Source organism: Oreochromis aureus, linkage group 7 (genome assembly GCF_013358895.1).
Source record: "Oreochromis aureus strain Israel breed Guangdong linkage group 7, ZZ_aureus, whole genome shotgun sequence".
Lineage (NCBI taxonomy): Eukaryota > Metazoa > Chordata > Actinopteri > Cichliformes > Cichlidae > Oreochromis > Oreochromis aureus.
This window is the reverse complement of record NC_052948.1, coordinates 66,048,607-66,072,430: the sequence shown is the minus strand read 5'-3', so window position 1 is coordinate 66,072,430 and position 23,824 is coordinate 66,048,607. Positions and strand designations below refer to the sequence as shown.

The 23,824-nt window shown below is 53.8% G+C and overlaps 2 protein-coding genes across 3 annotated transcripts; both read left to right on the top strand.

Annotated features, from left to right (window-relative positions):
- Positions 1 to 441: 441 nt before the first annotated feature.
- Positions 442 to 14,713, top strand: LOC116311368 (zinc finger C3H1 domain-containing protein). 2 transcript variants are annotated; one of them, XM_031728467.2, is made up of 36 exons: positions 444 to 1,318; positions 2,362 to 2,748; positions 2,914 to 3,003; positions 3,872 to 4,011; positions 4,111 to 4,516; positions 4,653 to 4,864; positions 4,939 to 5,062; positions 5,139 to 5,230; positions 5,319 to 5,510; positions 5,593 to 5,751; positions 5,845 to 5,982; positions 6,092 to 6,210; positions 6,292 to 6,429; positions 6,511 to 6,685; positions 6,861 to 6,989; positions 7,465 to 8,076; positions 8,157 to 8,266; positions 8,345 to 8,476; positions 9,394 to 9,515; positions 9,596 to 9,697; positions 9,776 to 9,907; positions 9,989 to 10,166; positions 10,240 to 10,426; positions 10,560 to 10,748; positions 11,030 to 11,267; positions 11,357 to 11,462; positions 11,891 to 12,089; positions 12,166 to 12,260; positions 12,337 to 12,459; positions 12,552 to 12,656; positions 12,731 to 12,887; positions 13,036 to 13,136; positions 13,319 to 13,420; positions 13,512 to 13,551; positions 13,644 to 13,706; positions 14,092 to 14,713. In XM_031728467.2, the coding sequence occupies exons 1-36, from the start codon at positions 790 to 792 to the stop codon at positions 14,215 to 14,217; spliced, it is 6,249 nt and encodes a 2,082-aa protein (XP_031584327.1). In that variant the 5' UTR covers positions 444 to 789; the 3' UTR covers positions 14,218 to 14,713. The 2 variants fall into 2 exon arrangements, with proteins under 2 accessions (XP_031584328.1, XP_031584327.1); XM_031728468.2 differs by lacking the exons at positions 13,319 to 13,420; positions 13,512 to 13,551; positions 13,644 to 13,706; positions 14,092 to 14,713 and having other exon boundaries at positions 442 to 1,318; positions 12,731 to 12,963.
- Positions 14,714 to 16,557: 1,844 nt separating this feature from the next.
- tbc1d15 (TBC1 domain family, member 15) lies at positions 16,558 to 23,481 on the top strand. Its single transcript, XM_031728466.2, has 17 exons — positions 16,558 to 16,712; positions 17,245 to 17,343; positions 17,681 to 17,755; positions 17,947 to 18,094; positions 18,328 to 18,535; positions 19,026 to 19,128; positions 19,916 to 20,110; positions 20,204 to 20,332; positions 20,544 to 20,647; positions 20,887 to 20,981; positions 21,464 to 21,580; positions 21,659 to 21,759; positions 21,991 to 22,090; positions 22,175 to 22,272; positions 22,350 to 22,466; positions 22,608 to 22,694; positions 22,769 to 23,481. Exons 1-17 carry the CDS (start codon positions 16,689 to 16,691, stop codon positions 22,946 to 22,948), a joined length of 1,980 nt encoding a protein of 659 aa, XP_031584326.1. The 5' UTR covers positions 16,558 to 16,688; the 3' UTR covers positions 22,949 to 23,481.
- The last annotated feature ends 343 nt before the right edge of the window (positions 23,482 to 23,824 follow it).

Sequence of the window (23,824 nt, the reverse complement as noted above, 5' to 3'; positions counted from 1 at the left end):
AGGTGATGGGAAATATAATTAACTGCTACTTGAATCTTTGACCCAGAGTTCAAGCTCATATGTATATATATATATATATATATATATATATATATATATATATATGATCTGACAATACATATAATATTGTCCATATTATATTAACATTACCACAGTGAGATGACTTTAGTCTCATGAATAACATTAGCTAATTATTATTTACTAACTAATCTTAAAATGACTGTTCAGTACAGAAATGAAGCCCAACTATCATGTTTTACAGTCCTGTGGTCTCAACTAATCAAAATGATGTCATGACAAAAATGAATGAACAACAAAACATTTCTTCTCCGTCATTTCTGTCAAACAAAGCTGTATGAAACATTTCTCGCTGTTAGTATCATGGTTGCTAGGCAACCTGAACAGCGCGACGAAGGCTAGACCGTCCCATTTCACAAGCCTCTCACTTCCGCACTTCCCGTACTTGTAGTACGCACCGTACGTAGTACGCGTAGTGTGCGTACTTCAAGCGTGCATACCCTGAATTGGGACACAGCCCTTGTCACTACCCGGATACGTACGGTACGGATCGGGTAGCGACACTCCTTTTACGTGCTTTTTCCGGTCCCGCGAAGTCTCGCGTTTTATCGCGGTGATTGTTGGTAGCAGCGCGGCTAGCAGAACGCTAACAGAGAGCTAACGGTCAGAGCGGAGAGAACCTCCGCGAAGCTGCTTCAGAGCCACGGAATGAGCTCCGGGACCCGCCGCTGAGTTCGGCCCCAGCAGGGAGCTGCAGACGGTCACCCCAACATGGACGTAGACGTTCCGAACAGATCCGCCGCGGAGGACGGGGAGCTAGAAGACGGAGAAATTTGCGATGATGATACCGAGGAGAGAGCGCCTCCGCGGCGGGGGGATGGGAGCAGGCCCCGCGGCGGTGCTCCTCCTCGGCCACGAAAGCCGCACAAGCACCCGCACGGCGCGCCGCCGCACTTGGGCCACCCGCCGCCGGACTTCCGCCACCTCATGCCCTACAGCCTCGGCCCTCACGGCCCATTCCCGGCCGGCCACCGGCAACAGTGCGGGCCGAGCGGGCCCGACCGGCCTCCCTCCCCGCCACCGTCGCCGCAGCAGCCTCCCGGGCTCGGCTCTCACGGGGAGCCCGGGCCGCGGTCCAGCTTCTGGGAGCGGAGCCACGGCACGCTGGGACGCTTCCGGCACCGCGGCATGCCGAACGGAGGGCCCGGGGGCTGGAGCCGCGGCGGCCGTGGGGGCAACAGCCGGCCACCTCCCGGACGGTACCTGCCCGGAGAGAGCCACAGCTCCCCCGCGAGGAAGCGTATCCTTTCTGCTGTGTCACGTGCCCCCTGCCCCCGGGACGGTGATTGAATTAGACAGCCCGCGAGGAGCCGGTCAGGGTTTCATTGATTACATATTGGTTTAATGATCAGCCCATTGATCCGCGAGTGTATTGGGCTTCGACTGGTTCACGTTCACGTTTCACACTCCACCAGGTGCGCGCGTGCGTGACAGCAGGAAACGAAACCTGCGCGGTGATGACGTATGTGTGATTGCAACTTCCCCTCAGCCGCAGCTGTCCTCATTCATCCGCTACACGGTTACATCAGTGATCGATTATTTCCTCGTTCATGTATTGATTGATCGATCATATTGAAATGATCCTAAAGACAGCTGTGAAAAGCCCAAATCAATAGATGGATCAATAGATCAATACTTTATTGATCCCACAAGCGGAAGTTTAGTGTTACAGACGAAAGGTGGTGCAGTTTATAACAAACAGCTCAGAGCCACAGGTCAGCCTTCAACTGGGACAGAGGCAGGAACTACACACACACAGAGTGTGTTAAAAAATGTGTTTGGAAGGCAATAATCAAATGTGCAGCTGATGAACTGAGATCATGAGTTCCATAATTGAAAAAGCTTTTGATTAGTTTTCAGAGGGCTGCGTGTTTTCTGCCATTGATCTGCGATCAATAATCCGATGATAGGAGAAGCACCTTTGCTTCTTTTACATGGACATTTTTTTGTGAGGTTTTCTTAATTTGTTCATTTCTTAATTTTACACTTTCTTAAAAAGTGAAACTTTTCATTGGTTGCAAAGATTTGTAATTATTTTTGAAAATTTTACTTTTTTAATAATATTGATATATTTTCGATTATCCAATTAACCTATCCGCGCCTCTCGCCCTATGACAGCTGGGATAGGCTCCAGCGCCCCCCCGCGACCCTGAAAAGGATAAGCGGAAGCGAATGGATGGATGGATTGATATATTTTTTAAAATCATGACTTTAAAAATGAAATGAGTATTGATCAGTGTTGACCAGTAATTCTTGATCAGCGTTCTTTAACGCAGACCTCAGAGAAACCTCTCGGGAGGAACCGGCTCAGGAAGGCGGCTCACGGCGCTCCCAGGCCAGAGAGCAGTGGTGACGAGTCCTTTGAGGATCTGCTGTCCAAATACAAACAGATCCAGATTGAACTCGAGTGCATCCGCAAAGAGGAGACGATGGCCCTGGAGCCACGGACGTCACCAGTCAGGGACGACGTGGTGGAGTGCGTAGCCGCCGCTCTAACGGACGCCAAAGCTGAACCGGGCCCGGCTCTGAGTCCGGCAGCAGCCGCGGAGGAGGCATCGGAGCTGGAGAGGAAGAAAGTGTTCCAGGCCTTCAACATCAAACCGCTTCGTCAGAAACTCCCCACGCCAGCCGACCTGGACGAGCTGCAGAAGAAGTGGGCGGAGCCTGGTGGTAAGTTCGTAATCCGAATGTTTGGTTTCACATCGCAGCTGTAGACATGCCCCTTTTTACCTGTTTGGTGACTTAAACCACATTGAAGACCAATCCTAAATCACTTAGTGTTTGCTGTGTAAAGCTCGGTGTGTTTTTACAGCTTCCTGTTCTTTGTGTCGACAGGTGAAGGGGATCAGCCAATCACAGATAACGGAGCAGAATTGGAAGGAAAAGGTGCCAAAGAAGCAGAAGAGGGGACGCGCGAGAGCGGCGGTGAGCAGACCGCAAGCATAAACCGAACCGATGCAGCAGACTCTCCGATTGGTCCTCTGAAAGGACGTTTCCCTGTAGGGTGGACCGGGGTTGGTTGTCACATTGCTTGTTACTGCAACAATAGGGGGCGCTGTGGGATTCTGCTGATATCACACATGTGACCTGCTGATCTGTCCGCTTCGCTGCAGTCGGTGTGTGGAAAGTGTTCTGTTACTTTAATGGGGCAGAGAGATTTTTCAGGTATTACAAGCTCACACGGCGCTAGCTCTTAGAAAAAGCTCAAGTTAGTGATGAAGCTCAGATGGTGCTCCAGAGGTCAGCTGGGGATGGCTGTGTCTCGGCTCAGAGTGTGACAAATGCTTCTGCAGTCTGGGTACGGCCTCAGTGTCTGAGCCCTGACGGTCCAGGTGTGTGTCAGGACTGTGAGAGGCCCAGGGCAGTCTTAACGAGCTGGACGATGGTGCACACGCTAACGCAGAGCCGCTGTGATACTGACACAGTTCACTTTGTTGGCACACGATCACCGAGCTGCTTGCCAAGGCTCAGCTCAGCTGTTTGTCCTTTAAAGGGTCACTAAACAGGAAGTTCCACCTGCTTCCCCGCAGCTGTAACAGGATGACGGGGTATTCGCCTCTTTCTGCCGGAACGAATTTCAAAAATGAGCCATTTAACGATGGAACTGAAGGTCGTGATGTTGTCGGGATCCTCGGTTAACGCAGCAGTGAAAACTGTGACAACCTACCCCGGTCCACCCTGCGGAGTCCCCGCATGGCCCCCAAACCAGAGCTTGATTAGCACCGTGCAGTGAGGAGCAGGTGACCTTTGATGAAGACGCTGTGTTTTCACTTCCTGTGCAATGTGTGTCCAGGTGAGGGAGAGCAGCGAGCAGGAGGAGGAGACCCCGCAGACGAGAGGCCGCGTGACCCGTGCATCACGGAGGAGCAGGAGAAACCGCCGCCGCCGTGTCCCAGCGAGTCGTCGGCGTCCAGCGAGGACTCTCCAGATAAGGTGAGGCCATGCAGGTGCTACCCACAGGGAAAAGATTCGGCCGTTTGCTTCAATGGCGTTTGGGTTGTGTCACGTTACGTTTCCTCTGTGTGTGGTCAGGCCACAGAGAAGGTGGTGGTGGTGGAGGAGGAGGAGCTGTCAGAGCTGCAACTGCGTCTCCTCGCTCTGCAGTCGGCCAGTAAGAAGTGGCAGCAGAAGGAGCAGCAGGTCATGAGGCGGAGCAAAGAACGCATCACTAAAGCCGCCCAGGAGAAGAGCTCGGGCCCCGGGGCCGCCCTACACGCCAGGCAGAGGGTCACCACCAGGTCCGCCTCCTCCGCCGCCGCCACAGAGAGGAGCAGGACCAGGTCCAAACCTCAGGACAGGGACCGCGAGCGGAACAAGACTGGGCCCAGACCTCAGAACAGAGACAGACCCAAGCCGAGTCCCAAAGCCGGACCTAAAGCCCCGCTGGAGAGGGCCCGCACGCCGGGGAAGGCTCACATCACCAAGAAGATCAGCCCAGGTGAGACAGGTGTGCGGGCTGTGCCGCCTTAAATGTGAGCACGCTCAGAAGTGAAGCAGAAACAGCGGTCAGCTCTGATTGGCTCTGAGTGCTCCTGTGTGACGCCGTCTGCCGTCCCTAAACGCGTGTCTCGCAGGTTCAGCGGCAAAGCAGGCGTTCAGGAAGCAGCAGGTGAGGACGTGGAAGCTGCAGCAGCAGAGAGAGCAGGAGGAGAAGCGGCGCCAGGAGGAGGAGGAGCGCCGCAAGCGGGAGGACGAGATCCGGCGAATCCGCGACCTGTCCAACCAAGACGAACAATATAACCGCTTCATGAAGCTGGTGGGCGGAAGGAAGAGGACGTGCAGCAAGGTAAGGCGCCGTGTGCGCACGCCCAGTGTGGTCACCCGACTCTCACCTGTGCTGACTCACCTGTGTCTGCTCAGTCCAAGGACCGGGACCACCGCAAGTCTGCGGGCAAGCCGGGCCTGGACACCTCGGGGAACCTCTACCAGTACGACAACTACGACGAGGTGGCGATGGACACGGACAGTGAGACGGGCTCGCCAGGTGAGGGGGCGGGAGGTGCACCTGACCCACCTTTCACTTCCTGTTTCCTGTTTAAGCTGGTTTGTCTGTGTTTCAGTCCCGTCGCCGACGCACAGCAACCTGCTGTCTGTGGAGGAGGCAGCGTGCGTCCCTCACCTGTACGGCGCCGACCCCATTCCTTTCGGAATGGTACGCCCCCTCCTCGCTCCTCCTCATCACCACGGTTACGTTCCGAGGAGTTCGCTGATGTCTCTTTCTTTTTCTTTCCACCCCTCAGGAATTCTCGCAGCCCTTCCTCCCCCCGCTGCTCTCCGCCATTCCTCCCCCACCTCCTCCCCTCCCCCCTCCACCAGATGAGCTGGAACCCCCCCCAAAACCTCCATTTGCTGATGAAGCGGAGGAGGAGGAGATGCTCCTCAGGGAGACCTGCCTGATGTCAATGGCCAACAAGAGGGTGGTGGTCTCGGAGGTCTGCGGCGTCACGTGATGATGTCATGTTTAGATTGTGCTCCTGACGATGATGGTGAATGATGATGACTTTCTCTCTGCAGAAGAGCTCCAGCGCTCCTCCTTCTCCAGGTGGGCCTCCTCCCGCAGACCTTCAGCCTCCACCCAGAGGAAACCTGAGCACGGTCAGTCTGAACACGGTGCCTCAACCCCGCCCCAACAAGGCCACCAGAGCACACCTCATCGCCAGAGCGCCGCTTGTGGTAAGAGGCTTGCTGCACACCACTCCTTATCTAGAAACAAACCTGGAGCCTGGAACTACCCCTCACCTGTCTGTCCCCCACCTGTCTGTCCAGCTGCCCAGACATAAGGCGGTGGTGGTTTCTCTCAACGACTCTGACGACAGCGACTCGGACATGGACGCCTGCAGCTCGTCACAGGCGGTGTTTGGCGGCCTGGAGTTCATGATCAAAGAGGCCCGGAGGACGGTGGAGGTGAGCACGTTCTCCTGAACCGTCTGGGCACAACGACGATCGTTGTGCAGTGGAACGTGTCTGCGGCGTTGCGTGATGATGTCACAACTCTGAACTTCTTATTTTTCAGGCAGCAAAGCCAAAAGGAGCGTCGGCCTCGGAGAAGGAGAACAATCCGGTCCGAACGCCAGAAGCTCTGCCTGATGCCAAGAAGGCCGAGTACCGCCTACTCAAAGAGGAGATCGCCAGGTACCCACGTGATCTCTCTCAAACACACACACACACACGCACAAAGACTTTTACCAACTCTGTGTGTGTGCGTGCTCACAGCAGGGAGAGGCAGAGGATGATGAAGGAACAGAGTCCTCGTGGCTCCGCCTCGCCCGCCACTGCAGACTCCGACTCCTCCCTGAAGCCTACAGCAGAGCTGAAGCTGAGCGAGGCCGAGCTGAAGCTCACCAAACACAGGTGAGATCTGAAAACGCACTTAGAGACGTGCATGAGGTTTTCGGTGGCGCCGCTTTGACTGTGGGAGTCTGCTGCCCTCAGGGAGCTGCTGCAGAGAGACGAGGCCATGCTCCGACACCTGCTGCAGCAGGAGCTGAAGAAGAACGAGTCGCTGAAGGCCGCTGAGGCCAAAGTGGCCAAACTGAGGGAGCAGCTGCAGGCGTCGGAGAGGATCGTCAGCGCCAACAAGATGCTCCTCAGGAAGCTGCGCGAGCAGGTACGCCACCCTCACCACCCCAACTCGCTGCTGGGTGTTTCTCTTAAATCTACACGACCCCAGCGCGGGGTCAGCACGGCAGCACTCAGAGGCAGGACATGAAGCTCAGACTCCTCCTGGCTGCTGTGAAGTCTCCTTGCTTGGTGTCGTTTGACCGCCTCCACGTCCTCTGCAGGTCCACCGGGTGGAGCAGCGGGTCTCCGTGAAGAAGACGGTGGCAGTGCGGTTGGAGCAGGAGCTGCTGCAGGCTCACCTGGCAGCCGGCAGGGCACCCAAACGGCGAGCGCTCTCCAGCCGGCCCACGGTGAGACTTCCTGTTTCTCTGTGGAACCTGCAGGTTGTTCTGTGTTTGCCTCCTCCTCCTCAGCAGAGAAACACTCAGCCAGAGAGTCCTTTATTTTAAAAAAACAGAGTTGCATGAAGAATTGCTGCTGAAACTTACAGGTGAGGTAGTTAGCTGTAATTAGCTGGCTGATTAGCTAATGAAGCTAATTACTCACCCAGTTAGCTAATGAACAGCTGTGGGGGACGCAACGATCAGGGCGGGACCCACAGTGGGGAGACGCTGGCTAAGCGCTTTCACGTGACACACCTGGTGACGCACCAGGCCAGGCTGTTACAGAGGATGTTTGTGCTTACGCAGCTCCTCACGGCGCGGGTAACCATGGATTCAGAGGCGTTGGTGGTTACACGCGCCCGCCGCCAAAACTATAAGAAAGCTCTGATGGAGCACCGCTGTGTGCAGGTGTGTTTAACCTGTGTAACATTTTCCTTTCCAGCTCAGCAAGTTGCCGCGACGTGACGCAGCGCCCCGTTGTTCTGAGCGTCACTTCGCCGAGCTCATCGCTCAGAAGCAACGACTGCAGCAGCTCGAGTCCGAGTACGCGCTGAAGATCCAGAAGCTGAAGGAGGCGCAGGCCCTGCGAAACAAAGGCATCCCGCCAGAGCTCCCCGTAGAGCCGCCGTCACGACCCGCCACACCCCCGGAACCTCAGGTCCAGCTGCCGCAGCCCTCACTGCACGACCTCTCCCAGGACAAGCTGACGCTGGACAGCGAGGACGCCGCGGAGGCCGAGGATCACGAACCGGAACCTGTGCCCGCTGCTGTGGCCAGAGGCAGCCGTCGATCCTCCTTCCGTCAGTCCAGCTGCTCCTTCACCAAACCCCACCTGGACGCCGCGAGCTCGGCTCCGCCTAAAGACATCGGCACTGCTGCCAAGCCCGTGAAGGCGCTGCCCAGCAGCTCGGCAGGTGTGGAGCTTCCTGTTGAGATGTTCGCGGGGCTGGACGTGGATGCTCTGAAGCGGCTGTACCAACAGAAGACGCCTCTGAGAGAGCTGCTGCTGATGGAGCTGCAGGTGCTGGGGGAGGACGTGGACCCCGCCGCACAGGTGAGCGGAGACTGTCAGAGGGGCAGCTGAAGGTCTCGGGGGGGATTTCATGCCAACGCTCTGTGTTTCCGGTTGTCCAGGTGTTTCCGGCTGAGGTGGAGACGGCGGTGAGTTCGTCGAGCAGCTCGGAGCTGAGGCCGCTTCCCTTCAGACCGTACCACAGCCCTCTGCTGGTCTTCAGGTCCTACAGGTAGCTCTGTCGTACCGACAGCAGCAGAGCTCGTATGTGGTCTGTGCGGTCGGCTTACAGCTGTGTCCTCCCACTCAGGTTCAGCCCGTACTACAGGACCAAGGAGAAGCTGTCTCTGAGCTCGGTGACATACAGCAACGCCATTGAAGCAAAGAAGTGCTTCTGCCGCTTCGACCTCACGGGAACGTGCAACGACGACGGCTGCAGATGGTGAGCGGGGTGTAAAAAAACAATTTGAGCTTGAATAACGTGATATCACTTCATTAAATCCTAAATTGATTTTTACTCCAGTTAGAGCTCAGGAAATATTTCAGCAAACAGCTAAAGCAGTAAATGAGAGCAGCTACATGGATGTAAACACAAACACAGAGCGTGGATTGTTCACCCGACGGCACGTCCAAAGACATGCCGTCCGGCTGAAGCTCCAGGTTTTATCACTCTGACCCAAATTCACTGAACCAGCAGCAAAAGAAGATCAAACTGAGCGTCACGTTTGATAAAGTTCGTCATGACTTTGGCCGTTTTACTTTGACATCAAAGCCTCATTTCTGCTGCGCTAACTGAAGAAATTTAAACTTAAATCATCACTCAGCTGTGTCTGTAATCAAACCTCTGTGACTTCAGCATCAGGTAACGTTCACATGTTGATTCATGGTTTTCTTCAGTTTTTGATCGACTGCAGAATATGTTTAAGGTTATCTGCTGTAAAAAGCCAGGCCAGGAAAGTCTGCTTCATGTTTTATCCTCAGTTACTTTGACACAAAGGCTGTGATGCTCACACCTGATGAAGTCTCACAGTGTCAGCTTTGTACACACTGATATAAAATATGGATACGTGCTGATAAATGATCAGAGTTATATTGCTGAGCCTGACCACTGAGTGTGCAGACCAGCCCAGAGCTTCACAGCCTCCTCGCTCATTTCCACCTCCTCGCAGGGGGTGTGTGGCTCGCACACACCCCCTGCTCGCTGGTGGATGTCATGCCACGGAAGTAAAACGAAGCAGCGGCATGTTTGCGTGATGTGTCGCCCTGTTACCGTGACGATAATGATAATGTTAACCGGCGTCCCGCCTGAGTCTGTAGTGTTTTCTCTTCCTGTTTAATGTTTGTCCCTCTGCACCGCAGGCAGCACATGAGGAACTGCACTCTGAGCGGGAACCAGCTCTTCCAGGACATCCTGTCCTACGACCTGTCGCTGATCGGTTGCTCCGACAGCAGCTCGGACGAGGACGTGTGCGCCGCCACAGGTGCGGTGGGTGCGATGCCTTGGCCTGGTGCGTCAGCAGGTGTGTCACGTGGAAGCTCAGGTGTTTGTGTTTGTTTGCAGAGAAGTACATGAAGAGGCTGTTCGGCTCTAACAAGGACCGCATGGGCGTCGATCAGAAGGCCGTCCTCCTCGTCAGCAAAGTCAACGAAAGCAAGCGCCACGGTAGGTCAGCGTTCCCGTAACGTTCTGCTCGCCGTGCCAGCCGCTTCCGCGCTTCTCACCTGTCCCCTTCATCTTCAGTCCCGCCCTACACCACCTACAAGGACGCGAGGAGGTGGAGGCCGAAGCCATCGACGCAGAGTGACCTCAGTCCTGAGGATGACGGCAGTGACGACGAGGGGATGGCGACCGATCACATGACACCTGGCAGAGGTTAGTAAACGGGGAGGATTTCCTCGTTTCCTCCGTGGGAGGTCTGAGTGAGCTCACGTGTGTCTGTGTGCGTGCGTGCAGACGGCAGCGCTCACACCGTCCTCTCCACTCTGGACGCCTGCGTCACCTCAGAGGACAAACGCTACTTCATCAGCGAGACGGACGACATCGCGAACCTGGAGGTCAGCGTCCTGGAGAGCCCCCGAGACACTCAGCTGTGGATCAAGCTCGCCTTCAAATACCTAAATCAGAGCGAGATGTAAGTCCCCGCCAGCCTCAAGGTCTGTGCTGCGGAGCTCCACCCCCTTTAACCTTTAATCTGTCCCCTGCAGCTCTGCGGCAGAGTGTTTGGAAGCCGCCCTGAACACGCTGTCACGCGCTTTGGAGAGCAACTGCGATAATCCTGAGGTGTGGAGCCATTACCTGTCCTTGTTCTCCAGGCGGGGCAGCCGGGAGGAGGTGCAGGAGATGTGCGAGATGGCGGTGGAGCACGCCCCCGACTACAGAGTGTGGTGGAACGTAAGTGAGCGTGGTTTGCTCGCAGGAGCCGCTAGCTCACCACACAGCTCAGCGAGCTAACGTTGGTGTGTTGGTGGTTTTAGCTTCATTTATCAGGTAAATATCATAATCACCTCTGACCTCTGCTGCTCAGTACCTGAACCTGGAGAGCTCATTCGAAGGGAAAGACTACGTGTGCGAGCGTCTGCTGCAGTTCCTCCTCGCCGAGTCGTCATCTGGAGTCATGGAGAAGCTGTCCTTCCAGCTGATGGAGGCGCTGCTCTACAGAGTCCAGCTGAGCCTGTTCACGGGCCGGCTGGAGAGCGCGCTCGCCGTCCTGCAGGTGAGATGTGACCTCAGGCACCTGCTTCACGCTGATGGGTGTCATTGTTTTACCACCGCACCACAAACACAACGTCAGAGTGGGAGGAACATTTTTTACAGAGTTTAAAGAAACGATTCTTTAATCACGACCTGAAAAACAAACAACTTTTAAACAACAAACACAGCTGTTTACGTCAGTGTGTGGCCATGTTGGGGGCCACATGACCGGCTCTCACCTGTATTCCAGAGGGCGGGACTAATGTGACGTGATGTCTGCTCCCTCTCTCTTTCTCCTCTCAGAATGCTCTGAAGTCGCCTCAGAACCGGAGCATTGCCGACCACCTGACGGCCGCCGACCGGGCGCTGCTCTGGCTCTCCTACATCCACCTAACGGAGTTCGACCGACTGCCGGCGTGCCTGTACGACCCCGCGGAGTCGGGCCCGTCCCGTGTAGTCAGCAGGGAGCCGTTCCTGCTGCCATGGAGGACGCCGCGGGACGTCAGGACGCCCGCCGACATCCTCGTCGCTCTCTTCCAAGGTACGGCATTGCGACCTGCCGGACGCGCGAGGTTCTCATCTCCCTAAGCTTAACTGGTTTCCACTTCCTGTGTGACTGTTTCCTCTCAGACGGCGTCCGTCAGTGCAGCGACGAGCACGCGTCTGACAGCGAGAGGACGCTGGCCTGCCTTCCTCTGCACACCAACCTCATCTTCCTCTACAAGTTGCTGCAGAGGTGAGCTCACTGCTGACATCACACCGTGAGGAAGCGGGATTAACATTCAAGTAATCAGATAGCCCCGCCCACCTAAAACCACTCTGACTCGATGATTGGTCGGTTGACCTCGTCACGCTCACCACACGGTTAGCGAGCTGATTCACTGTTTGCACCGTACCTGGCCCAGAGGAGCAGGTGTGGTGATGCGAGGCCACCTGTGAGGTCAACGCGGGGTCCGCCATGTTTGTTCTCTCGTGTGATGTCATCGGGTCAGGTTTGTGAAGGTGTGAACTGATTGGCAGAAAGTGTGACGGGATGGGGTCAGGCTGATTGCAGCTTTCGAGCTGTGACATCAACTGCTGTGAAGTCAAATTTGAGTTTGTGCTCTGTGACATCGTGGTCTGTGAAGCACCTCGAGCAAACTGTGGCGCTGTGTGTGTGCGCAGGTACAGCGAGGGCATCGCTCTGTGCGAGTCGCTGCTCGAGTTCTGTCCCGAGTCGTGCATTCTGCGAGACGCCCTGGCCGGCCTCCACCTGCACGGCGGGAGCGGCGACCGGGCGGTCAGCATGTGGCTCCACGCTCTGGCCGAGTGCCCTCACAACGCTGAGGTCTTCTACCACTGCTGCAAGTTCCTCATGGCTCAGGTGAGCTCCACTGTGAGTCTGTGAATAAACTTTAAGGTCCGCCTCTCGGCGCTAAGAACCGTCTCTGTGTCCACAGGAGAAGGCGGGCGCCATCACGCCACTGTTCAGAGGCTTCGTGCTGTCGCTTTGCGAGGACGAGCAGAGTCCAAGGACGCCCGTAGACGTGCTGCGGTATGTCCTGCCGCCTCCGTCTTCCCGGCTGTAGTCCGCACGGTCAGCTGACGGCGCTCTGTTCTTCCTCCCTCAGGTACATCCTGGGCTTCTCCTCCTCCTCCTCCTCCTCCTCCGAGCTGCTTGGAGGTCCCGTCATCAAGAAGGAGCTCCAGGAGCGGCTGAGGCAGCAGATGAGCTTCCTCCACCTCATTCACTGGTTGGTGTTTAAGGTTTCATCCTCATAAATGGCGTCCTGCTGTGATGATGAAAGCGGGCGCAGTAGGGTTAACGTGCTCGCTGTCGTTGCAGTCGGTGGCAATGGCTGCACGGCTCGGTGGAGGACGCAGCGGAGGCATTTGAGCGAGCGCTGGGGGCTGTCACCCAGCTGGAGGAGCTTCACAGGCTGTGGATGGAGTGAGTTCACCTGCCGCAGGTACTTCCACTTCGACCGCACGTGCCCACTACTCACCGTTTCCCTCTCTCTGCAGTTACCTGATGTTCAGCTGCAGCCCACAGGCCCGCGCCGCCTCGCAGTCCAGGACGTTCTCAGACCTGGTCCAGCGCTGCCTCAGCACCACCCCCTCGAGACTCGAGCTCCCCTTCAACCCGGCAGAGTTCTGGAGCTGCTACCGCTTCCACAACAAGGTCAGAGGTCGAGTCTGCTGCCACACGCCACCTACACCTGCGTGATGTCACGACTCCGTGCCGTCGTAACACAGATGTGAGCGCTCACTGCCTTGCTCAGCGGCAGGTCTGTCGTTGTAGTCTGCTGATGTCACGTCTCCCTCTGCAGGTGGTCGCGCTTTACCTGAGCTGCCTGCCGCCGTCCCAGCATGCACTGCTTCTGGAGAGACTGAGCTACACTATGCCCAATAACACTGAGCTGGGCCTCAGGTACACACATGGAGGAAGATTGGGTGGAGCTTAATGTCACTTGTCAGTGATTTGATTCCAGTAATGAGATGGAAAATAAATCTACTTCCTGTTTGTCATTGGGTTTAAATCATCCGACCACAGAGATGGTTTAGCTCCACCCATATCAGCAATGTCACTGCTGTGTGTCTGTTGCTGCTCAGGTTGCTGCACCAGGAGTGGCTGGATGGGAACGTGGAGCACCTGAAGTTCCAGGCCCGGATGCTGAGCGGTAACGTCCCCAAGTGTCTGAGCAGCTGGAAAATGTGAGTGCGCGTGACCCTCGATGGTCCCGCCCAGTCAATGATGATCAATGATTACTGCGTCCTGATTATGTGTGTGCACGTGTGTTCATAGAGCAATCGCTGTGGAGGAGGAGCTAAAGGAGCGAGCTGAGGTGAGTCTGAAACTTAATCAAATCAAGGAAAGAGGGCGGAGTCTAGCTGAGAACTCAGTGGTGTGTGTCTCCGCCCCCTTGTTGTCCTTCAGGTGCGTCACATGTTCCAGCAGGCCCTGCAGAACCTCCCACTGAGCGCGGCCCTGTGGAAACATGTAATACACACACACACACACACACACACACACAGATAATGACATCACATTGGACGAGCTGTGATTGGACAGCTGCTCTCAGATCTTAGCCGGGGGCGGGGGGGGGTCCTAAAAACTTGGGCTGGGAAAAGAAATGCTGGAATCTGATTGGTCAGAGTGTATGGCCCTGTAGTAGATCTGAGATCAGCTGTTCAGAGAGGGCGACGGCCCATTCTGATTGGCTCGCATGCACTGCCTCGTATTCTATGACCATGTGACTGTAAACAGTTTGACTCACCTGTATACAGCATGTTCACCTGCCCTCCGCCCCCCTCCCGCATGTCCCCCCCCTTCCCCCAACCTTTGTTTACCCCTCCCTTTGTCCCCCCCCCCCACACCCTTGCAGCGTCTGCTACTGGAGGCAGCGGAAGGCGGGGCCTCGGAGCGCCTTCGGCGGCTGTGGGACTGCTGTCAGCGGGCGGGGGTGAGCGTGAGCGGGGGCGTCGGCCCATCGCTCGGCGAGGATGGCTGATCGGACTGATCAATAATAGATCAATAATGAGAGGCTGTAGGTGACTGAGTGAGAGCAGACGAGGTAAGCCAGACGTCCCCCTCCCCGGCCGCTGAAGCCACGCCCCCTCCGGGAGCGCCTCGGTGTGAGTGTAAGTATCGAGAGCTGAGTGCCGCCCTCACTCTTCATCACCTTTCTTTAGTTCCTCACCTTTGAGTTGGAGTCATTTCCCTCCCTTTTATATCTCATTTACCTGACGGGGAGGGTGGGGGGAGGGGGGATGCTGGGGTGTGTTTGGCCCCCGTGTGTGTGTGTCAAGAGGACGCCGGCGTCGCCGGTCTGTGGACTCTTTAGTTAAACAAACTGAGTGTTGCTGAGGCGACGCGGCTGAGAAAGGGAGCGGATGCAGAGACTGGACCGACCACCACCGCTGTCGGCCACGCCCCTCTGAGACTCATGTGCAATGTGCTTTTGTTTTGTCAATCAGCTGATTAAAGAGTATTAGCAGCAGAGGAGACGCACGTCCTGCCACTGATGTTTTTTTTACATTCACCTGTTATTAAATTATTTTCTAAAATAAGAGCGTGTGCGCCTCTTCACTGCGTCTGTGTCACTTCCTCCAGCAGCAGCTTCCTGTCACAAGCAGGAAGTGACACATTCACATCAGTCGTATTTGACGTGAATCTCTCTGAGTTTGAGAGCCAGCAGGCGTCTCACCTGTGCTTTCAGACCACAGGTGTGTTCACCTTTCAGCATAAAGTTCCTGCTGTCTCACAATACACTGATCGGGTTCATTGATGATGTCATCGGTGTGTGACAATATCAAAACTTAGGCTAACAAAAACATTTTTCACGTGTGTCCAGAGACGGAGCCAGCTGTTCCAGGTGGACACGGTCACCACAAGGCGTGAAATAAAAACATTGAACCTAATTTTAATCAGTTTTTGTCTCATTTCTAAGAGTTTGATTAATCATTCTAGATTTTTACTTTATTTTGAAATATAAGGATGTGTCACTCATTAAAGAAACTTTTTTTCCTCCAACTTTATTTCAACAGAATCTTTAACAAAAAGCAGAAAACAGCACGATGTACAATTGTAGTGCAAAATTAGGATACAGTGGCAGAGTATGTACAATTAAACAAATAGGACAGAAATGCTTATTAAAACAGGGAAAGGCGAGGGATACAGTGAGATTAAATAAATAAAGACATTATTAATGGTTTTTAAAGCTTTCTTGTTGTGTTTCTGTCCTGAGAGTGGAGAACTCACATTTATGGATGTGGAGTTTGATTAATGAGAGTCTCTCTCACTAAAGTCAGTAAAACCATAACAACACGTTTTGGTAGAAAAGTTTTTGATAAATGGTAAAAAGTGATAAATGGCCTGTATTTGTATAGCGCTTTACTAGTCCCTAAGGACCCCAAAGCGCTTTACACATCCAGTCATCCACCCATTCACACACTGCTGATAGAGATGAACGTAGCGATATGGTTCCATAACACCTGAGTAAAGGTAAATGTTTCCAAATGAAATCTCTTCACTTTGTTACTAACCTTTATCCAGTCAGTGTCCTCGACAAACTGAGTCCAGAAACAAAAAGACGGAGGAACAGATAAGTTACTCTAAGAGACCTAATCTACAAGAGGAGAAACACATCTGAAGGAGAGACTATCAGGACAGGGCGGGGCATCAACAGGGGTGTGTGCGCTGGGGAGGGGGGTCTAAACAACATGGACAAACAGTACAGTTTGGGGATACTGGAGTGTTACATCTAGATCGAAACTCTGAGTATAATAAGCTTGCGTTATTGAATAGCTGACTTACAAGATCATTATTAAAGCAGTTTTCAAAAAACAGAGACTTCTTGTATAGAAGTTGTTCCAAATATAAAATCTTTGTGGTCGATCAGAGAGCCTGCTGATGAAAGCCTGAGCGTCTAACTGGGATTTCCTGAATTTTGTAGTAGCAGAGAAGAATAGATTCCAAGCCATTAAAGAAACTCGTTAAGCAGATGTTTAACCCTCGGATGACGTCACCGACCCTGAGCAGCTCAGCAGGCACATCTGGATGCTGAAGGAGGTTTCACTGAGCTGATCGGAGGTCAGGTGCAGTTTGTGTCTGTGACGCCTCCACCTGTTTCGTCAGGACGAAGCTTCAGGTGTTCTGTGTTCACCGTTCATCATCTCCGATCTGCTGTTACCATAGCAACGGTCTATTAGCTTTGAGGCCTCAGTATTTGCCGCTTCAGTACTCCACAGGATAAATACTGTAACGTAACATTTATTCGTTTTTCAGTTTTTATTTTAAGCTCACATTTTTTATTTGTTTTATTTTTTTATTTGTTTGTTGGCCGTCAGCTGACGGCCGTTAAAGTGGGCGTGGTTTTAACCGGAAGCTGACCTTTTTAAACCGGAAGCTGAGCTGTCAGTTGTGTTTTGGAAGTTGGTGGTCACGTGAGCTGCCGTCGTCATCAAGAGAGCGAGTCCAGACATGGCGGCGGAGCCTGCGTTCAAGGTAAAAACATGAGCGCGTTTCTGGGATTCTGCCGCGGAGGCCGGAGCTCCGGGGCTCCGCGGCGGGGACGAGGCCCGAGTCGGGCCGGGAGCTCCGTCTTTCGGCCACCGCCGCTCGGTTAGCCACGGTTAGCAGCTGCCTCGGAAGGCGGTTGTCCGCCGGCCTCTGTCCGCCTCTCCGGCCCGGAGGCTGTCTGCGGGCGGTGGAGGGCTGAGGGTTGGGGCTCTCGGGGGTTAGGCTGGGTTAAACTAGCGTGCAGTGGTGCCTGGGCGGACCGGTGAACCTCAGCACACCGCTTTAAGTTTGCGTGATTGATCTCAGGGGGAACCTGATTGATTAGTATTGATCAACGGTTTTATCTGAAGCGCTGATTGTGGGTGGGACGGGTGTGAACAGGTGTGCCACTTTCCTACTGTATCGCAGGTTATTTTTCCCACAGTGCCCTGAGTCCTCAGACGTCATGTGATGTGATCAGACTTCCTGCCTGCTGTATTGATCCTTCAGCTGACCTCACTGTGACTCTGCTCCACAGGTGATGTTTGAACATGAGGGAGTCTTCCTTCATCCCAGCAGCGATGAGGAGATCGAGCCAGACTTCCTGGTTTCAGGAACCCTCCGGATCCTCGACAAGGTAACGGGCCTGACACACTCTGGTATCGATTAATCAGCCTGGTCATCAATTAAGTATCAGAATGTCTCTGCGATGGAACGACCCGAAGAGAAAACGTCCTCACACACCAGCAGTATGTTTGATACCAGGGCGATAACCTGGTTGGTTAATCAACGATCTGTTAAACTGGACATCATTGGCTGGAATAAAGCTCCAGTTTGTCACTGTTATTGATTGTTTATAGATCTATGCGATCGGAACAGAAACGCTCTCATTTCTTCCTAAACGCTCCTGTGACTTGTTTGATTGATTGATGTGATCGATGAAGTAACGTGTCCATGTGTGTCCTCGCTGTCAGGACGCCGAGATTGTGGTGGAGTACAGACCTCTGGAGGATGCCGTCGACCCCTCAAACATGCTCTGTGCTGGGAAGGTTTGTCCTGTTAGTCCCTTTCAGTAGAGTTCAACTTTATTGTAATATCAATAAACCGAATTTCCTGATTTGATTACAGCCAAACTTCAAAGTTTCCAAGAACAGATTTTTAAACAAACCAAAAACGACAACAACAACATAAAATAGAATATTCATGTAAAGTTGATTTAAGAGTGTGTGTGCGTGTGCAGGACTCAAGCTCGGTGGTGGAGTGGGCTCAGTGTCCGGGGGACCGTCCACAGTCTCAGCAGCTGTTGGAGGCTCAGCTGAGCTATGAGACAGAGTGGGACATGGTGAACGCCGTGTCGTTCAGGAAGAGGCGGAGCTCCAACATGGAGGGTGAGCGGCTGCTTTAACCTGCTCAGCATGTCGGAATCACGTGACTCAGATTCAGAGATAATGAGGCAGTGATGAGGAATTTTAATCCTGTAGACTGCAGCCGAGCCTCGAGCTGTCTGGATTTGCAGGTCGTGAAGAATCTCAGCAGCCTGAGCCAGACGAGTGCATCGGCTGATCTCTGAGCTTTTATTTTGAAATCCCTGTGTTTTCTAATCCCTGCTTCCTGTCTCCAGGTTCTCTCAACAGCAGCCACGAGAGAAGCCGCTGGGCCTTCGCCTTCAGCGTCAGTGACCTCCGCTCCGTCACGGTGAGGGAGGAGGGCTGGACCTTCATCATCCTGCAGCTGAAGGACTCCTCCACCCCGTTGCCACATCTGCACTTCCACCAGGGCGGCAGCAGAGCGTTCCTGGACAGCCTGAGGAGGTTCGCTCTGCTCACAGAGTGAGTCCAGTGTGTGTTTGTTTTTTTTGGGGGGGGGGGTCACATACAGATCAATAAAGTTATTGGTGTTTGTGTCACAGGCAGTTTAGTTACACTCAGTCAGGGAGACGTATAAATGTTACTTTCCCTCAGGGTGGGGGTGGGTGCTGCTGGGGGGGATTTGGCGCCAGCGCCACTCTCTTCGGTCATTTATATGCTAATGGATGATTTCCACAGGCGTGCGGCAGCGTTCCCGTCCCTCTGATCCAAATATCGGGTGAGGCGGGGGCAGATAGCTGTTATTAAAGTTCTTATCAGGCTTCATAATGACGTCCCGCCCACGCGCTGCCTGCTGATTGGCTGATAGAATCTGTACACCCCAAAGAGACAAGCGCTTCCTCTGATGTCTGACTTGCCGCTCTCGCCGTGAATAATAAGCACCCGTTTGTTATCAGAAGGCCGGCGTTGATCCTGTGAGCTGTTACTGAGGTCACATTTTTCCTGTTTGCAGGTCTCCCAGCGACCACACGTGCCTGCTGGTCAGCACGCCAAACAAAGCTCTGTCGCAGTCCTTTGAGAACCTTCTGGACGACAACAACTTCGGCCTGGTTCACGTAAGAAGTTTAACCGTCTCTCGCCACCAGCTGTTAGGCTCCAACATCTGGATTCTCTTGTCCCACTGCCTGATGACAGAAACCAGATCAGAGGGAATGAATGTGATTGGTTGTTCTGTTTCCAGCAGAGTGACAGCAACTCGACAGCAGATCAGAATCGTGCAAAACAACATTTCAGCATGCATGCAAAAACATGCAAGCGCACGCACACGCATGCGCACACGTGCACAGGCGGTGCGACTATAGATTATTTGATCTGCCTGATTTCTCTTGCGGTGCAGTCTTGGCAGGTGATGCAGCGATGCTGCCCCGACAGCTTCCTGTGGTGTACTGCAGGTACAAAAACACATTTACGAGGTTTTAGCATGCGACGTGTTGACATCAAGGATTGTGATGACGCGCACACAGGGAATCTGTCACACTGAAACATGCTGCACAGTGAGGGGTTCAGCAGCTGTTACCATGGTAATTTAACAGGTAAACCGACACGTTAACGTGTGATCTTTACACAGATGTTTCTCTCGAAGCTGCTGTGCATCAAAGCGCATTTATTTCAAACTAAATAAATCTGCGTGTTTGTATTGTGAGCGAGGTCGCAGCAGCGGGCTGTTGCCCGTGTTTGCTGTGCTGGTTTCACATGTAGAATTCTGCCTTTTTTCTCTTATTTCTGTGAAAGCACATCGTATGATTTATTTTCAGTTGAGGTTTGGAGTCGTGCGTTCCCACGTGCTGCGTTCGCGTCCCGTTCCGGCGTCCGTTGGCTGAGCTCTGCTTTTGTCTCCTGCAGAAGTTTAAGCGGGACCCGTACGTCACCACGCTTGGCGGCTTGTCCAAAGTCACAAACTATTTATTCGACGCGCTGCGGGGGACGGAGGAGCAGCAGCAGCGCCCCCCGGAGGAGGTGGCCGATCTGCTGGGGGAGGTCATCCCGGGGCTGGAGATCAACCAGCAGGAGGAGCCGGGCTTCGAGGTCATCACCAGGGTGAGGGGTCTGATGTGATTGGCTGTTAGGCAGGCGCATGGCAGCAGGTGTGTCAGCCGTGTGATGCTCTTGCTTCATCTTTGACCCTGTCAGATCGACCTGGGCGTGAGGCCCGAGGTGAGCAGGAAGTCGCCGCTGACTGCAGACGACTGGGCACGACACCAGGACGCAGACGGGAGGATGAAGGACGTCCCAGACCTGAAACACGCAGTCTTCAAGGGGGTACGTACGTGTCTGTGGGTGTGTCCAGCTCTGAACCAATCAGCTGACGTGATTCTCAGCAGCATCACTCATTTATTCAGTTTTAGGCTGTTTGATCTTCACTTTGGTTTTTATGCCTGCGTTTACTGTAAAGCACTTGCTGGTGTTTTGACCTGTGACGCTGATTGAAACAAGCAGAGGCCACGCCCTGATGCATCTGTGTCGCCTGCAGGGTCTGTGCCACGCCCTCAGGAAGGAGGCCTGGAAGTTCCTGCTGGGCTATTATCCCTGGGAGAGCACGCACGAGGAGAGGAAGACCCTGCAGAGAGAGAAAACGTACACTCACACACACAAACCTGATTTCCCTGACGGGTGTGTTTATCATGTAAACAAGAGGGGTGTGTGTGTGTGTGTGTGTGTGTGTGTGTGTGTGTGTGTGTGTGTGTGTGTGTGTGTGTGTGTGTGTGTGTGTGTGTGTGTGTGTGTGTGTGTGTGTGTGTGTGTGTGTGTGTGTGTGTGTGTGTGTGTGTGTGTGTGTGTGTGTGTGTGTGTGTGTGTGTGTGTGTGTGTGGTAGTGATGAATACTTCAGGATGAAGCTGCAGTGGAAGTCTGTGAGCGAGGAGCAGGAGAGGAGGAACTCCAGACTGAGAGACTACCGGAGTCTGATCGGTGAGCAGGACCTCCGCTAGGGCCTTGTTTGGTTCTTTGGGCAGGGCTCCTGATGGAGAGCAGTCCAGTGTAGCGGGTGGATGAGGTCACGTTTGAAGGTGTTTGTGGTGTTTGATGTGCCAAAGAATGTCGATCCAAAGTATTGATGAGCGATTGATTATTGCTCTGATGCTGGAGATGACGTCAGTATGGAGTCGGGTGGAGCGTGTGGGTTAGACCGTAACACTGCCACCGGGATCAGATCTGAGGCATTAGTTAAGTTAAGGAGTCCAGTTTTTACATCTGAAATACTGCAGTACAGTGACTGAACGCAGTACTTCAGTGAGGTACTCGAGTAAATGCATAGTTACTGCCGCGATGAGGTGGAGGGAGAGCTGCAGGAGTTGAGTGACGACCGCTTTGGTCTTCTGAGTTGGGTGGTGCAGCCTGCCATGAGGGGGTAAAGGTCAAAGGTCATGTGACGTTTGTGTCTGCGCTCTCAGAGAAGGACGTGAACCGAACAGACCGAACAAACCGCTTCTACGAGGGCATCGACAACCCGGGCCTGGTCCTGCTGCACGACATCCTCATGACTTACTGCATGTACGACTTCGACCTGGGTGAGCTGCGCTTCGCCTCTGCAGGTACGGCGCCACATCCCTTTTCCTGTTCCTGACAGGAAGCTCTCTGTGTTGCAGGTTACGTTCAGGGCATGAGCGACCTGCTGTCACCCATCCTCTACGTCATGGAGAACGAGGTCGATGCCTTCTGGTGCTTCGTGGCCTTCATGGACCAGATGGTGAGTCCGTTCACAGCAGTCAGTCAGCAGCTGGCCCGTTTATCATTACTGTGTTATTATTATGAAGTCGGCCACTTAAACAGGAAGTCTTGGGGTTACATATAGACCCCGACGGCGGAGAGCTGTTCACGCCACAGAGGAAACAGGGATTAAAAGCAGACGAGCTGATCTTTGCTCTGAAAGCTCGGACGTTAAACTGTGTGCTGATTTACCGCCGTGTCCGTCCTGCAGCATGAGAACTTTGAGGAGCAGATGCAGGGCATGAAGACTCAGCTCATCCAGCTCAGCTCGCTGCTCAGGCTGCTCGACCTCGCCTTCTGGAACTACCTCGGTACGCCGCCTGCAGCTGTGCCTGTGTGTTTGCTGTGAATAACAGCGGCTCTGAATGACCCCGCCCCCTCTGTCTGTGTTTCAGAGTCTCAGGATTCAGGATACCTGTACTTCTGCTTCCGCTGGCTGCTCATCAGGTTCAAGAGGGAGCTGAGCTTTGTGGACGTGCTACGGCTTTGGGAGGTCGGTGTCCTCCTGCGGGGTCGGAGGTGCTGACGGGTGTCGTTCTTCCTGTTGTCTCACGTGTGGTTCCTCCACAGGTAATGTGGACCGGGCTGCCCTGCGAGAACTTTCACCTGCTGGTGTGCTGCGCCATCCTGGACTCGGAGAAGCAGAAGATCATGGAGGAGAACTATGGCTTCAACGAGATCCTGAAGGTGAGCGTCACGCCAAAGCTGCCCGGAGATCTGTGCACACCTGAGACTGTTCACCAACGTGTGTGTGTGTGTGTGTGTGTGTGTGTGTGTGTGTGTGTGTGTGTGTGTGTGTGTGTGTGTGTGTGTGTGTGTGTGTTTCAGCACATCAACGAGCTCTCCATGAAGCTGGACATCGAGGAGATCCTGCAGAAAGCTGAGGGCATCTGTCTGCAGATCAGGAGCTGCAAGGTGAGTGCGGGGAGCGTCTTCGGTCGTGGTACGGCCATCTGACCCCTCACCCTGATCTGTCTGCTCCTCCTCAGGACCTCCCTCGCCCTGTCGCCACCATCTTGGGCTTTGATGTCGAGTCTCGCTGTGCGGACTCAACTGGTTGCGGTTCGGCGCTGGCTTCCGGAGCGGCTCGGCGGGAGGGCGGTATCTCCAACGGACACTTGAGAGAAAGCAGCTGCAAGCAGAGCGGCAGAGGGGCCTTCGTATCGTAGTAAAGAGTGGAGATGGACTGTGTGTGGGCGGGGTGAATCTGTGGCCCTGCCTCACTGGAGGAGGGGGCGTGTGTAAAAAGATTATTGAGAATCTTATTTTTGTAATTTCTTGTATCGTGCGGCTCTAATTCAGGCATTCCTCCGCTCCAATCTGAAGCCTCATTCATCCTGATGAAGAGGAGGCGGAGCCAACCAGTGACGGAGCAATCAATTTGTTGGCTCCACCTCCCGAAGATGGGGGTTAGGGTGGAGCAGCTGTCTGGCCTTTGGTTTGAATGAGGTTTTAGATCCAGGAAGCTCCGCCCACAAGAGCCCTGATTGGCTGTGCAGTGGCAGAGGGAGGAGCTCTTTCTGTTGGATGATGGCACTCGCATTATTCGCCGACAGGAGGCGCCTGTGTTCCTCTTCCTGTCGGCACTATGATGTTTTTCTCTATACTGAGATCAGATTAAAGACTCCCCGTCATCAGCTTCTGTCTCCATGACGACGGCGAACAAACCAAAGAAATAAAGTTTGTTTCCTGCAGCGTGAAACCCGTCTCAGTTGTGACGTCTAGATCTCGCGCACACTCTCTCTCTCTCACTCACACACACACACACACACACACACACACACACACACACACACACACACACACACACACACACACACACACACACACACACACACACACACACACACACACACACGTACGTGTGTATTTATATCCCTGTGGGGACATCTCATTGACATAATGCTTTCCCTAGCCGCTTTAATCCTAACCATCAAAAATGAATGCCTAACCCTGACCCTTCCCCTAAACCTAACCATAACCTAATTGTAACCCTGACACCAAAACCACATTTTGAGTCTCAAAAATGCCTTCAAACTCGTGGG